At 37.0% G+C, this 16,365-nt stretch overlaps 2 protein-coding genes across 2 annotated transcripts; both read right to left on the reverse strand.

Moving 5' to 3' along the window:
• LOC110271616 lies at positions 6,937 to 9,716 on the reverse strand. The gene is made up of 3 exons (XM_021122620.1): positions 9,698 to 9,716; positions 8,585 to 9,189; positions 6,937 to 7,476 (listed from the first exon to the last, which is right to left on the reverse strand). The coding sequence occupies exons 1-3, from the start codon at positions 9,714 to 9,716 to the stop codon at positions 7,471 to 7,473; spliced, it is 630 nt and encodes a 209-aa protein (XP_020978279.1). The 3' UTR covers positions 6,937 to 7,470.
• On the reverse strand, positions 12,984 to 14,993 carry LOC107637201. Its single transcript, XM_016340638.1, has 2 exons — positions 14,204 to 14,993; positions 12,984 to 14,131 (listed from the first exon to the last, which is right to left on the reverse strand). Exons 1-2 carry the CDS (start codon positions 14,991 to 14,993, stop codon positions 12,984 to 12,986), a joined length of 1,938 nt encoding a protein of 645 aa, XP_016196124.1.

Genomic DNA, 16,365 nt, shown 5'->3' on the forward strand with positions numbered 1-16,365 from the left:
GAGCTAAAAGAGTCCTCTACTTACCTTTTTTTAACACTTGTATTATGTAAGATCAGGACAAGTGAGTTACCAAAGATTTCATCTGTACTATTATTATCATACTTTTCAGAACATGCTATCCTAGTTGTTTTGTTTCCAAACTTCATTTCTTCTTCGAAGATTGTTTAAATCATACGCACACATATATGATTAGGTTTATTCACATGAAGATGAAGATGGTTAGAATGGTAGCATTCAATTTGAGTGAGAGAGGATATCATAATCACCGTACATAAGTTACTAAAAAGCAAAAACTGACCAAGAAAAAGATACTAAAGCCTGGTTTTGTTTCATCATTTATGTTATTATTGATTAATCTTCTCTAGAAGATTCTCCTCCCATCAAGTTAGTTCCTCTATTAGCCTTTTCTTCTATTTTTTTTTAAATTTTATTAGTTCCTTTTGCGTTCTCTCAAGAATTTTAAGTGCAATGGAGTTTTTTTTAATTAAAAAATTTTACATTTTTCTCATATTTTAATTTGTTGATTTTATTTTTATTCCTTCTTTCCCTTAAAAAAGAAGTTTGTGGCATTTGTTGTGGAATGTGGAGGGGATTACCGAATCATTTTTGTGAAAAATAAATAGAATTATTTCAACAAGAGAAGGAGAGTTCTAACTTCTAATGGCGTTGGAATGGTCAAGGAGATCATCTTTCTAAATGTGGTCAAATCCAAAGTCTATGCCCCTCGACAAGGATTCTGACAAAACCGCACAAGAAGAAGATGGCTAGCTAGGATGAGGAAGGTGAAAAGGTTAAATCATGATCAATTAACATAGATTTTATATTAATTTTCAAACTTTTTGTTCTTGGTTTGTTTTCTGAATGGCCGAATTTGGCTTTGGCAGTTGTTGGTCAGAACCTCGCATTTTTTAGTTCAATTAAATGAAGCTAAAAGTTAGGCTTATATAAAACATTTATGGTCGTCTTCTTCCTTTTTTTTAATTTCTTTTTTGTTTAAGTTTGAATTAAATAAATATTAGAGAAATTCATATATATTCGATACCTAACTAGGGGTGTTCATGGATCGGATCGTATCCATAAATTCGCGGTAAATATCAGCATCCGATCCGAAAATTGCGGATACGATCCACATTCTTTACGGATCGGATCGCGGATATCTGTTTTGCATCTGCATATCCGATCCGCGGATCCGCACAATAATAATTAAAAAAAAATAAATATACATATATTTGGTATTATATTTACTTGTTTGCATGTTTTAGTTAGTAGTTATTATTCATATATTGTTTTATTTTATTTTTGTTATTTAGGAAAAGTTTGATTAGGAATAAATAGGTTTAAAAGTGTGAAAGAAATATTTTTATTGAATTTCTTTTATATAGAAATATGATTAAAAAGAAAAGGTTCAATTATACGGATATACCCGATGTCCGATCCGATCCGCAAATATGTGGATCGGATCTAATACTAAAAAACACGGATATTATATCAGATCCGATTCGACCATACCAAATCCGATCCGCGTACAGCACTATACCTGTCACCAAATAAAAATATATATTCGCTACCTTAATATTTTAAATTTTAGATTAAGAAAAGGTGGTTAATCTACTTTGTGAATTCTCACTTAATTTATTAATTTAAAACTCTTACAGTTTTTGAACTCTTAATAATAGCTTTATCCAATAAGTGATATTAAAACTAATAATTTTGTTTCCCGTTTTTGGATTCATGTAGCTAGGTTTATGACTCGCTTGGACCTTTCTTTACTGAAAGCTCTTCAATGGTTAGAAGAGTCAACCCGGAAATAAATAGAGCTATGCTTGGAAGAGACACTTCAATGCTCGAATCGGCAAGTGTATTTTGAATTTATCTGAAATGAAGTAAATCAATCATACCTGCAGGGGTAGTAAATCGACGTTTCTGATAATATTTGGATATAATTTTATAGATGTTGATTAATGCATGGGAGCTTATTGAATTCCTAAATTTCTTTGGGCATAAAATATTAAGACAAGTAAAAACATAATTTCTTTTTGTCAGGTAAGGAACGATAAGTCTGTTTATAATCCTGGAAATATGAATTTGGGAAGCACCTCAATAGAGAAAGGCCAGAGCTGGAAAACATTTCTTGATTATGCATGTTCGAGGATGAGTAATATATTTCCTTTCTTATCAGTTGGAACACATAAGGAGCAAGCAATTTAGTTTCCAACTTAGAGGAACATCACACACTCAGCTAAGTTTTGAGGAAGCATTTCCTCTGTTCCTTCCAGATATCTTAATCATCTTCATGTTCATCATCTGTGTTTTCATAGCTTTCATCCTGCTTTTGCTCGCTGATCTTGTGACTGGCTTGGTATCTGCGGCAGCATATTATTTCATAAAGGTTGCAATTGTAGTCCCCGGCGTTGAAAGTGTTATTGGCTAGTTTGAATTTCAAAGCTGTTTTTGGTTTTAAACCATACACTTCTTGAGAAGGAAGGGTTAGAAAGAAGGGTGTATCGGCAAAGAAATGGTTTCTGTACAGTCGGTGTGTTTAGAACAATAAGATTCCAAGTTTGTAATAGAACCATGCAAATGTTCTAGTGCTTTGAAAATTGCTAAATGATGGTTTATCCTTTCCAGTCTCAATAGGGCTAACGCATGATTCAAACCTGGAAGCATGTTCGTTTTGTTGTGCTTGCTTCAGTATTGATGGTTTATCCTTACATACAGTTGCAGAGGAGTGGTGTGATTGATAGTGTCAACAGTAAAGTTAGATTGTCCAATCATGTAATTGCATCTTCCTGGTCTGAAACAATGTAATAGCACATGCTCTGGAAAATGTATAACTCCGGGAGCTGCATCTTGCTGCTTATTAATCATTGGAGTCGGAATTGGCCCATTAATATCTTATATACAATCTTCCTAGCTGTGGCATGTTTGTGCCATTATTGGAATTTCAATAGTGAAGTTAAATTGAATTAAGCCAAATACTTTGGACGAAACAGTTGAATTTCACTATTTACATAAGTACAAGAGGGTAGGATTAGCTTTCTTTAAAAACCAAAACTTTATCAAACATGTCACGGCCCAAAATGAGCCATGACCGGTGCTCAGGAATATAATCCCCAAGCAAGTCTAACCGACTCAAATATAAGTTGAATAAGAAAATTACAAATATTTTAAATAAATTTACAATGTCTAAAATGAATAATTACGTATTTTTAACAAACAAAAAAAAATAAAATAAATATGGGTGGATCCTGCCTGTGACATATGGAGCAGATGACGTCTAAGAACTCAACAACGAATAGATACCCATTGCAGATCATTACTCTTGGATAGAAAAGCTCACATAATCAAATATTTATTCCTAAAAAATATTTTTAGAAAAACGGAGTGAGTTTTGCAACCCAGAGACTAGGCAGTACATCTATAATTCACATGAGACCATATAAACATAATTTTGGTTAGAAGATAATAATTTATATAAATAAGTGAATCAATAAGGGAGTTCTCATACAGAAATCAAATCAAAAGTCCACACTTGGGCAGCTCCACCTCTATGGGTAGCCCTTTCTTCGTGTGTCCTAACGGAATATCAGATCTAACGTGTGGCCTACACGTTAGGCTAGCAACACCCCTGCTAGCTGGAGTCTGAGTTAGATGCATCTAAGTTAACGTCATAACCGCCGTTAACTACGATTTTCTAATACGAGCCTCCCAAACCAATTCAAAACATATAATTTCAAATACAACAAACTTTGATCTTTCAATTATATAAGGTATCGAATCAAATCAAATCAAATCAGATAATACTTTTTCATCAGAAATATTTTCTCAACTCATAACTTCTTCAATCATAAATAATTTCAAATACATTTCACAATTTCAAAGTCAATAAGTACTAACAAATACTTCAATGTTTCAAAAGCATATTTTCAAGTAAAATCAAATGTTCTAAAATAATATAAAACTTCATCAAATATATATAGTCTCATGTAAAATTTCTAAGATATGAACTTCATAAAAATATTTTTTTCAATTATAATAAATTAATTATTCTAATCAAATCAAAGTTCTTCAACAATAATTTTGTAAATATAATTAAAAACTCAGAATAGCATAAACCAAAAAATATAATGGTTATAAATGTAAAGCCTACTCACAAATTGGTCCCAAGGGAGGAAACCGAACCAGAGTGCGAAGATAAAAGGTGAGGAAGGTTGAAGTAGAATGGAATGAAAGAGCACGAAATTCGGACCGAGGTAGTAGCAACAACTTCGATTTCTCACTGCAGCAACCTCAACAACAGCCCTAGTATCAATAACATAGATCAACCACAGTAACAATGGCAGCGAATCTAATAGCCTACAGTGGTTTAAAAACTGAGCAAAAACAGAAATAAACATCAAGCAGGATAGGACAGAGTCAATAATAGCACTTTATGGAAAGACAAGGCAGAACAAGATTAGTCTTACCAAAGAAAAAGAAAATAAGGGATGGAGCATCAGCAACTCCGGTGACCACCCGACGTCAACGATGAAGGACACAATGGAACAGCGGTGGCGGCAGTTCCTCTCCTCTGACAGCGACTCCCACAGCAACACCACGAGCTCTGATGAACAGGGAGAGGCAGGGCTCAGCCCCCGGCGGAGCAGAGCAAGGGCAGAACGCGAAGCAGGCAGGCTCAACGGCGAGCTCCGGCGGTGGCAGTTGCTCGACGACGGCGTAAGAGCTCCTCCCTCCTCCACATACCTATTTCTCCTTGGTCGACCCTCACGCTTGCCGAAAAAGAGAATTCACCTTCATAAATAGTTCACTGAACTAAAGACAAACTCAAATATATATATATATATATATTGGATCTAAATATAAAAAAATATATCTCCGAAATTCTTGTCGTATCTTGAAAAATATATCATAAAAAAAAGAACCCCCTTTTTTTTATACAGTGTCTTTGACAAAATTACAACCCGACTAAGAAACACAAAAATAATCACTACATACAAATCAAGAAACTCATAAGTCCAATCAATCACAAAAGAAATTGACTTGTTACTTAGAAAATCCCAATGATCTCTATTAATATTAGTCATATAATCACATTTTGAGTTCAATCATAGTAAGAATTCACTCATCACTCTTCTCTTCATATACATTGTCCTGAGTTTCCATATATACAAATTGTAGGCTTGTAGCTTTTTAAAGAACATTTAGCTCATGCTGGATTTTATTATCTTGTTATCAGAATATAAAAAAATCAGTCAAAATGGCAAAATTAACATTAAGAATATTGTAATAAAATTGAGGTAAAAGTATCACTTAGATTATCAAAATCAAGGTACAAAACCTGGCAAGACAAATTGGGAAGGATGTAATTTCAATGTATTAGAAAGTATAGCAGATTTATTGGTGAATCTCTATTTTAAGTCAAAAGTTCTTGTCTTCTCTATGCCAAAAAAATTCACAAGAATAACATTTAAATATATACACAAAATACAAAAAGCAAAAAGCAACTGTATCACATGAATGACATGAGACATGATAAGTGTGGTTCGTCTCAATATTTTTGTTGTAAGAATTAATAACAAGAAAAGAAAAAAAGTTTTTTTTTCTTTTTTTTTTTTTTGAATCGTAAATTTGGAACAAGAAAACAACCGAAAATCAGTAAACGAATTAGGAACTTGTGAGTAAAGGGTCTTCAGTGAAAATCCAAGCAAGCAAAGCATTGTAGGAGCACAAGGGTAAAACTTGCATTGATTAAAACAAAGGTCTATAAAGGAAGGAAGCTTGAACATTCAAAGCACTTTTCCATAAAATAAATAATGTTATAGTATTCAAAAATCAAACAAATAAAATGCATAAAAAGAGAGAACTAACTAACAAGTATAAGTTCAAAACTTTTGAAAGGTATTCAAAACAATGCTCAACTCGGGTGTTGAAAAACAACAAAAAATCTTAGATTTCAGAACATGATTGAAAAACAAATGAAAGAGGAAAGAAAGAACTTTTTCAGAATTCAATACAATATTCAGTACACAATAAACTAAACTGGTTTGAGTTATTTTTCACAGCAAGGTAAGAGTATTAATCCAAAGCAGCATCAACCAGTAGAAAAACGAAAAAGGAAAAGAAAAAATTTCTATGCACAAAATTCATGCCCCATAATTTGCATGCTATTTTGAGTTTTCTTACCATGAAAAATATGAAGCACTGTCAGTACAGAGCATAAGCAAAATGAGTCAAAGTTGAAATCCAAAAATTTTAGAATTAAAGGAATCATAAGATTGAAAAGGGAAGAACTTGAAGGTTCCCAGAAGAAATAGTGCCCTTGAAAGAAAAGCCACGTTCAACAAAGAAAACCATAGCAGAACAAATTATCAAATAAAAAGCTCAATCAAACTTTCAGATCGAAAAAGATCTTCAAATCAGCTAACACTTTATAAAAAAATTTGCCACACCTAAACAGAGAAAATTATAATTCCAATCTAGCAAACAAGAATAACACTCCATGCATATGTTTGTCACGTAGTTCTTCTACCTGAGCAACCGAATAACAGTTTTTTTTTTTAAATTTATTGATTCGAAAGAAAAAATCACGAGTGATTCAAAATTATGTTAACTTCAAAGATCATCAACATAAGAAGAACAAACTTGTTTTATCAAAATCCAGAAACAAGCGTCTCAATCAGTAGCTAAGTAAATCCATAATCCACAAATCTAAATACAATTCTATAACAGGAATAAGATAATAATTCACAGCAAAAACATATTGAATCTTCTAGATAATGGATGAAATCTTGAAATCAGAAACCATAGAAAACAACATGAATATGAAGAAGATTAAAGCAAATATTCACATAAACGAGGAATATTAGAACTTGCTACAAGGCAGGAATCGTGAACCAAAACCGAAACTAAAGTCATTGCAAAAGCAAGTTCAAGAAAAGCTACAAAATAATAACTCAAGGTTGGGTATAAAGAAGAGGAAAGAGGTGTCAAGAATCGACAGATGACTCGTGATGACAAGAACCAGAAGACAAGGATGACAAAAAGACAAGGATGACATTCCTATAGGCCTCTGATAGTGCCACAATTTGTACAAATAGGCGCGCTTTTATTTATACAATTGTGATCCTACCATAGGACACTTGCTCCATATTACACAGATTAAACCTAAGCTCTGATACCACTTTGTCACGGCCCAAAATGAGCCATGATCGGCGCTCAGGAATATAATCCCCAAGCAAGCCTAACCGACTCAAATATAAGTTGAATAAGAAAATTACAAATATTTTAAATAAATTTACAATGTCTAAAATGAATAATTACGTATTTTTAACAAACAAAAAAAAAATAAAATAAATATGGGTGGATCCTGCCTGTGACATATGGAGCAGATGACGTCTAAGAACTCAACAACGAATAGATACCCATTGCAGATCATTACTCTTGGATAGAAAAGCTCACATAATCAAATATTTATTCCTGAAAAATATTTTTAGAAAAACGGAGTGAGTTTTGCAACCCAGTGACTAGGCAGTACATCTATAATTCACATGAGACCATATAAACATAATTTTGGTTAGAAGATAATAATTTATATAAATAAGTGAATCAATAAGGGAGTTCTCATACAGAAATCAAATCAAAAGTCCACACTTGGGCAGCTCCATCTCTATGGGTAGCCCTTTCCTCGTGTGTCCTAACGGAATATCAGATCTAACGTGTGGCCTACACGTTAGGCTAGCAACACCCCTGCTAGCTGGAGTCTGAGTTAGATGCATCTAAGTTAACGTCATAACCGCCGTTAACTACGGTTTTCTAATACGAGCCTCCCAAACCAATTCAAAACATATAATTTCAAATACAACAAACTTTGATCTTTCAATTATATAAGGTATCGAATCAAATCAAATCAAATCAGATAATACTTTTTCATCAGAAATATTTTCTCAACTCATAACTTCTTCAATCATAAATAATTTCAAACACATTTCACAATTTCAAAGTCAATAAGTACTAACAAATACTTCAATGTTTCAAAAGTATATTTTCAAGTAAAATCAAATGTTCTAAAATAATATAAAACTTCATCAAATATATATAGTCTCATGTAAAATTTCTAAGATATGAACTTCATAAAAATATTTTTTTCAATTATAATAAATTAATTATTCTAATCAAATCAAAGTTCTTCAACAATAGTTTTGTAAATATAATTAAAAACTCAGAATAGCATAAACCAAAAAATATAACGGTTATAAATGTAAAGCCTACTCACAAATTGGTCCCAAGGGAGGAAACCAAACCAGAGTGCGAAGATAAAAGGTAAGGAAGGTTGAAGTAGAATGGAATGAAAGAGCACGAAATTCGGACCGAGGTAGTAGCAACAACTTCGATTTCTCACTGCAGCAACCTCAACAACAGCCCTAGTATCAATAACATAGATCAACCACAGTAACAATGGCAGCGAATCTAATAGCCTACAGTGGTTTAAAAACTGAGCAAAAACAGAAATAAACATCAAGCAGGATAGGACAGAGTCAATAATAGCGCTTTATGGCAAGACAAGGCAGAACAAGATTAGTCTTACCAAAGAAAAAGAAAATAAGGGATGGAGCATCAGCAACTCCGGTGACCGCCCGACGTTGACGATGAAGGACACAATGGAACAGCGGTGGCGACAGTTCCTCTCCTCTGACAGCGACTCCCACAGCAACACCACGAGCTCTGATGAACAGGGAGAGGAAGGGCTCAGCCCCCGGCGGAGCAGAGCAAGGGCAGAACGCGAAGCAGGCAGGCTCAACGGCGAGCTCCGGCGGTGGCAGTTGCTCGACGACGGCGTAACAGCTCCTCCCTCCTCCACATACCTATTTCTCCTTGGTCGACCCTCACGCTTGCCGCCGGAGCGACGACAATGACGGCAACGGCGTGACTCGACGGCAAAGGTTCCAATTGGCTCCAGAGGCAGGACGGTGCATGACGGTAATGGCGGTATATCTCCATTCTTCTCCGTCGCAATCTCGTGTGCGGGCTCATCTCTCTCTCTCCCCTGTGACAATGACGCGACAGCAATGCGGCGGCATGACCAAGCCTTGCCGTGCGGTCTCTCTTCTCCCTCCTCTCTTCTCTTCTTCCGTCTCCCTCTCCCTCTGTTTATTTCTATCTCTTTTCTTTCCTTCTTTGTGGTTCCAGAGACTGAGAAGCGTTGGTGTTAGCGTGTGTGTGTGTTAGGAGAGGGTTAGGGTTTAGAAAAAGGGGTAAAGGGTAGTTTAGGTATTTTCATAAAAATTAGGGGGTATATGTAAAATGTTTCAAAAAAAAACTTGAGATGTTACAAAACAGGACCATAGTGTTCTAAAGAAATATCAAGACATACTCTATTTAATATGATATCAGCTCTAGTTTGGTGCCTGAACATTTCTGCATTATATTTATTTCTTAAGAATAAATGAATAGAAGTCACTGTTCCAAGTAGGTTCTTCATTTTTTCCTTCTGCCCATTTTCCTCTTTGGTGCCGAAGGATTGAGGTGCCGAATTTGACGAAGAGGATAACCAAAATCCAGATCCAGATTCATTGAATTCTATTGGGTACCATTCTTTGTAGTTCTTAGTTCTGAGCACCGAGATTGATGATTTGTACAGCCATTCAAAAGTGATCAAGTTAGTCAGTTCAGAACTCAATCAACAAAACACGAAACGAACTTGTAATTGAAACTGTCATACCCTTTTTATATCAGACGTGGCTTCCTAGGCCAACGATGAATTCAAAGAAATGAAGTTTCCATGTAAAAGTAAAACTATGGGCATGACATGAAGTGAAATTTGATGTGAGGGGGATCTCTGATTGAAGCACCGCACAAAATGGAGAAGAAATTAAACTGAACCAACCATCTCAGAAATTTAAGTGGTGATGATGACTTCATCATCTAGGTTTTTGATAGGGTGATAGATGTTCTAAACAAAAACAGTGAAATGGTATGTATATTGAATAGAGTAATTACGCCAGAAGTACAAGTTTAGAGTTCAAAAATAACTAAGAACAATCAGAAGGAAATCAAGCTCATCAGTGACTTGAGCTCTAAGAACAGAAACAAGATAGAGTTCTTCAGTGTAACAGTAATTGTGTCAAAATTGAAGGAAATAGGGAAATCAGAATCCACTGAATCTGATTGCAGCAGTAGGAAGAATCCATAACTTGAGAGATGGAAGTGGGAATCAGCACAGGAAAGGGAAGATAACATAATAGGAAAATAGAAGGGAAATTCTATGTAGCAGCTGAATGAGAGTGACCAAAGAAAGAGGGTTGAGAGAGAAGAAAGAAGAAAATACCACAATACGCCTAGTGCTTGAAATCCCTCAACAGCTTGCTATTTGATCGCTTTCTCACGCTTCTTCTGAGGCCCTGAATTTGAGGATCTGCTGCCATCTGTCCCGAGTTAGTTGCAACCTCTTTTGCTGACGTTGCAAGCCTCTCACTTCCTTCCTTGCATTTAGCTATACTCGTATCATTACTCTCCCCATCAAGACCAACCTTGTCCTCAAGGTTGAATTCTGGAAATAACTTGATGAATTGGACAGTATCCTCCCAAGAGTTATCTGTCAAACCATCCTGGCCCCATTGTACCAAGATTTGAGACACAACTTGATCACCCCTTTTAATTGAAAGAGTCTGCAGTATTTTGCAAGGTTCTAAAATCGGCCTTGCATCTGTAGTAGTTAACGGTAGAGGAAAATATGGTGAGGTTCCTTCACCCCGAAATGGTTTTAAGGCTGAGATATGAAACACATTATGAATACGTGCTTCCGGTGGCAACTCCAAACGGTATGCCACATTACTCAACTTCTTTGCTATAGGGAATGGTCCAAAATATCTTAATCCAATCTTTTGATGCTTTTTTAAAGCCACTGACTGCTGGCGATAGGGCTGCAGCTTAACCAGCACTAAATCTCCTTCACTAAATTCATAATGTCTTCTACTCTTGTCAGCAACCTGCTTCATATACTGTTGTGATCTTTCCAAATTAAACTTTAATGTATCCAGCAGTTGATCACGGTCCTCCAACAGCTCTTGTAGGGAGGAATCATCTTGAGCTGAAAACTCATAGCGAGCTAACGTAGGAGGTTCTCGGCCATACAATGCCTTAAATGGAGTCATTTTGATGCTGCTGTGCCAAGAAGTATTATACCAATATTCTGCCCATGGAAGAAGAGTAACCCAACGCTTTGGATTATCAGAACAAAAGCAACGTAGATACATCTCCAATGTCCTATTACAGACCCCATTCTGCTCATCCGTTTGTGGATGATAAGCGGAACTCATTGCTAATGTAGTTCCTTGACTTCGAAATAGATGCTGCCAGAATTTGCTGATGAAAACCCGGTCTCGATCAGAAACAATAGAACTTGGAAAACCATGAAGCTTAACCACATTGTTGATGAATATATCTGCCACTGATTTGCTATTGAAATCATGTTTTAAAGGGATAAAATGAGCGTATTTGGTTAGTCTATCAACTACCATCATAATTACTGAATTCCCTGCTGCCAGTGGTAATGCAGTGATAAAATCCATTGCAATATCCTCCCAAACCTGTGAGGGAATTGGTAATGGTTTGAGTAACCCCGCCGGGGCCTTGGTGTCCACCTTAGCTTGCTGACAAACACAACAGTTTAGAACATAACGCCTAATGTCTCGCTGCATGTTGGGCCAATAGAAGATTGCACAAATTCGCTCCACGGTCTTTGCTATGTCAGCATGACCTCCAATAACACTATCATGGTACTCATGCAAAATTTTAGGTATCAAAGAGCTATTTGTAGGTATCACCAATCTGTTCCTCCACAAAAGAAGGTCATTATGGACTGAGTAATTTAAATCTCCCAAAGTGTGATTACTACACTTTTCTATCAGTACTTGAAGATCAGGATTTTGAGCTAAATCCTCCTTCAACTGCCTCAGCCAATCAGCTCGTGGTGCAGACCAAGCCCCAAGGAAACTCCTCGAAAGGGCATCTGCAGCCACATTCTCCGCACCAGATTTGTAGTGAATCTCGAAGTCATATCCCAATAGCTTGTGCATCCATTTGTGTTGTTATGGAGTGTGTAGGTCCTGCTCAAGCAGCGCCTTAAGGCTCTGATGATCTGTACGCAATACAAATTTCTTTCCTAGTAAATAATGTCGAAATTTCGCCAATGCTTCAGTGATGGCATAAAATTCCCGAACATAAGCTAACTGTTTCTGCAGAGTTGGGGGAAGCTTCTTGGAAAAGAATGCTATTGGGTGTTTTTACTGCAATAGAACTGCACCTATTCCCGAACCCGAGGCATCAGTTTCAACCTCAAATGGTAGATCAAAATTGGGCAATTGCAGCACAGGTTTTGAGCATATAGCCTTTTGAAGTTGAGTGAAAGCCTTAGAAGCTTCTGTACTCCATACAAAAGCATCCTTCTTTAGCAGATCTGTTAAAGGGGAAGCCAAGGAAGCGTAGCCTTTAATGAATCTTCTGTAGTATCCAGTAAGGCCAAGGAACCCTCTAAGTTGTTTAACATTGGTGGGCTGTGGCCAATCCATAACAGCCTGCACTTTAGCCATTTCCATATGTACTCCACCTCCCCTTATCGTATGTCCCAAGTAATCCACTTCGGATGAGCCAAAAATACACTTGGATAGTTTGGCAAAGAGAGACTCCTGTTGCAACAGCTTTAAGACCACTTCCAAGTGCTCAATATGCTTAGTAAAGCCATCACTATAGATTAGTATATCATCAAAGAAGACAAGCACAAATTTTCGAAGGTAAGGCTTAAACACCTCATTCATTAAGCTCTGAAATGTAGCAGGAGCATTGGTGAGGCCGAATGGCATAACCAACCATTCATATAATCCTTGATGAGTCCGAAAAGCAGTCTTGAATCTGTCATCAGGGTTGACTAGTATTTGGTGATAGCCAGAACGCAAATCCAATTTGGAAAAGATATTAGCCCCAAATAATTAATCTAAGAGTTCATCTACAGTAGGAATTGGAAATCCATCCTTTACAGTGATGGCATTTAAAGCTCTATAGTCTGTGCAAAATCTCCACGTGCCATCCTTTTTCTTAACCAAGAGAATTGGTGAAGAGAACGGACTCTTACTAGGCTGTATTATACTCTCTTGCAACATCTCATTCACCATGGACTCTATCTGAGACTTCAAATGATGAGGGTAACGGTAAGGGCGAGCCTTCACTGGTTCAGTACCCTTAATTAAAGGAATTGCATGATCTTGTGACCTCTGAGGGGGTAAACCCGAAGGCACATTGAATACACCCGCATATTGCTGAAGCAATTTGCCCAAAGCTGGGTTAAGTGAATCGGGTAATTGCAATAGTGGAGTTGCAGGCACCGTCGAATGCTGGACCTCTAAGGTAAACATCTCAGCTAGTGCATCAGTAGAGAGCATTCGTCTAATATGATGGAACTGAGCCTGTGACGAAGGAGCTGTTTTGTACCCTTGAATTGTGATAAATTTTCCATCATGCATAAACCTCAAAAAAGAATAATCATAGTCAGCAATGTGAGCTTTAAGAGATTCTAACCAATTGGATCCAATGACCAACTCACCCCCTGCAACATGAAGAACAAAGACCTCAGGGATGCTGATAGTATTGCCCGATATAGTGATGTCCAAACTGGGGATCACGCCTTCCACTGGCAGAATTTGAAAATTACCAACCATGACCTTAATGCCAGGAGCAGGTTCAATTGGTAAGTTCAGAAACTTGGCAATACGGGGTTGGATAAAGCAATCCGAGCTCCCCCCATCCAATAACGTGTGCACCTCATGTCCATTAATAACAGCAGTGAATCTGATCATAGCAGGTCCCCTAGTGCCATGCATGGCATTGTAAGAGAATTGATGGGCAGCAACCTCCTGTTCTAGAGCCTCCAAAGTAAGATCAACATTAGTGTCATCTGTAGTTTCAGGGTCAGCATCAATAGAATCATCCAATTCAAGGTGAAGTTGCAGGTATTGTTTATTGGCGCAGCGATGAGTAGCTGAAAATTTCTCATCACACCAATAACACAAACCCTTATCCCTCTTGTCCTGTATCTCGGCAGGGGAAAGCCTCCGAACCGAATTCTTCGATGGTGGTAAAGCTGAGCAAGGCGCAGGAGTAGGAAGAAGAGGTGGAAGAGAACTCTTCGGTAGACTGCGATTCTGCTAGGAACCCGAGTAAGAAGGATTCGCCGAGCGAGGTTGGGACGTATTATAGGTGGTTCTTGGAATCGAAGCAAACTTCTCCTCCTGCATTCTAGCCAAAGTCAAGGCGCGCATCAACGAAGGAGGGCACTGAGCCTTCACCTCTCTGCGAATATCAGCTCGTAACCCACCAATGAAACAATCCTTCAAAGCCTCAGGAGGTTCAATATGAGATCGACTAGCCAAGGCAACAAAAGTAGCGTAATATTCACCTACAGTACCTTGCTGCTGCAATTTGAAAAGGAGTTCTCTAGGCGATTCGAAAAGAGAAGGGCCAAACTCCAATTCGATTGCTCTCTTCAACTGTGTCCAAGAACGAAATTGGGCCGATCGTTGAGACATTTGAAACCACGGAATCGTAGGCCCGACCATGTGGATTGCAGTGATCCCAAGTTGTTCATCGTCTGGCATTTTGAAAAACTCAAAGTATTGATCCATGGAGAATATCCACCCCAGAGCATCTGAGCCATCAAACTTGGGCAAATCAAACTTCACTCGGCTATGCTGAGCCAATCGAGTCACATTATCCACCCCATGACCAGAGTTCGAACCATGGGAGAAACCCCTCGATGGAGAGCGAGATCGAGATTGTTCCTGCATGATTTGCGTCAACGAGGATTGAATGGCGTCAAACTTCAAACTCGTAGCCTCTGTGGCTCTCGCACGTTCAGCACGAGTCTCATCGGAGACCTCCTCGATGCGCTGACCCAAGCGTTTCAGCTCCGCCTCCAAAGTTTTGAGCCTCGTGTTTTCTGCCATGGCAGATGAAAGCACCAAATGATAGGGTATGTATATTTTCATTAATTATATATGGCTATTTTCAGTTTTTACACAATTCTGAGCTGAACACAGCAAATATGCAATGTCATCTGCAAATGGCTAAAAATCAAAATGCAACTTCGGGTTGAAAATAATTCTTGCTACTATATATTCTACTATTGCATATCATAATGGATTAGCATAAATAGATTATTAGAAGTTTTAATTTAACGGTATTGTTTTGGCAAAACTGCAAAAATTTGTTGAACAGCCTTCAGTACTTGGCAACTGCAGCTGTCTACTGGTCAATCACATGAACAGTCTTCTTTCAATGAAACAGAGGAGATACAGAACACTGATTTGAAGTAATACAAAAAAAATATCCTTGTAAGTTGTAAATCTAAACTCATTATTTGTCATTTGTAGTTTGAACCGCAATATATAAATAACAACTATGTAATGTACCATGCAGTATGCTATGCTTTTCTTGTGCTGCTAGATATTTTAGAGAAACTAAAGCAAATGACAAGTACTCGTGAGGGCACCAATGTGGTGAGTTAGTTATTTTTGTCGTGTCTAATTTGGATTTTCCACCATATTCATGTTAATAATTCTTGTACTTATTTTTTGTTCTACAGAAAAGGGGGCATCATATATATTTGATTCATGTTATATGCTGCAAAGTGCAAAAAAGAAAGAAGGTTCTAGCATATATGATTGTTTTCTTCTAGTGCTTGAGGTTGCACAATGCACTAGTCATGAAACTATATTGATTTGGATTTCATGCTTTTGATCAGAATATAACTGAAGGTCATCTTCCTACTTAAACCAATCCCTCATCAAACCAACTCTAGCAACCCATTTGAACTCCTCAGTCCTAACTCTAAAAGAAGCATTTCCAATGTTCCTTAAGTTCATATTATGTTACTCTGTAGCAACCCAATCCAAGCACTACCGAATAGGAAGAAGTACCAACTACAATATACATTTGGGAAGAACACCACCATCAAAGACAACAGGCCTACTTACAAACACAAGACTATAACAGCAACACTCTCCCAGAAGAGGACTCGTTTATTTGATTTTTTCTTTCATATATGGCCTCTTTCTTACATGGTACCAGAATAAATACCTAATATTTTTTATTAATTATAAAATAGTTTACTCACATTTATGTAGAAGTGTAGAATACGTACGTAACCCATAATTGATAATGAAACAAGAGTAAAGAATGGAGTGAAGACAAAGGCTCTACTTCTAAATTACGAACACAAGACTAGAGCAGCAAAGTATTCACTCATAACGAGAAATTTGTTTTATGCATATTAAAGCCCGTATTTCTCTACTTGTAAATTGTAATATATATATATAT

Source organism: Arachis ipaensis, chromosome B04 (assembly GCF_000816755.2).
Source record: "Arachis ipaensis cultivar K30076 chromosome B04, Araip1.1, whole genome shotgun sequence".
In the NCBI taxonomy this organism is placed as follows: domain Eukaryota; kingdom Viridiplantae; phylum Streptophyta; class Magnoliopsida; order Fabales; family Fabaceae; genus Arachis; species Arachis ipaensis.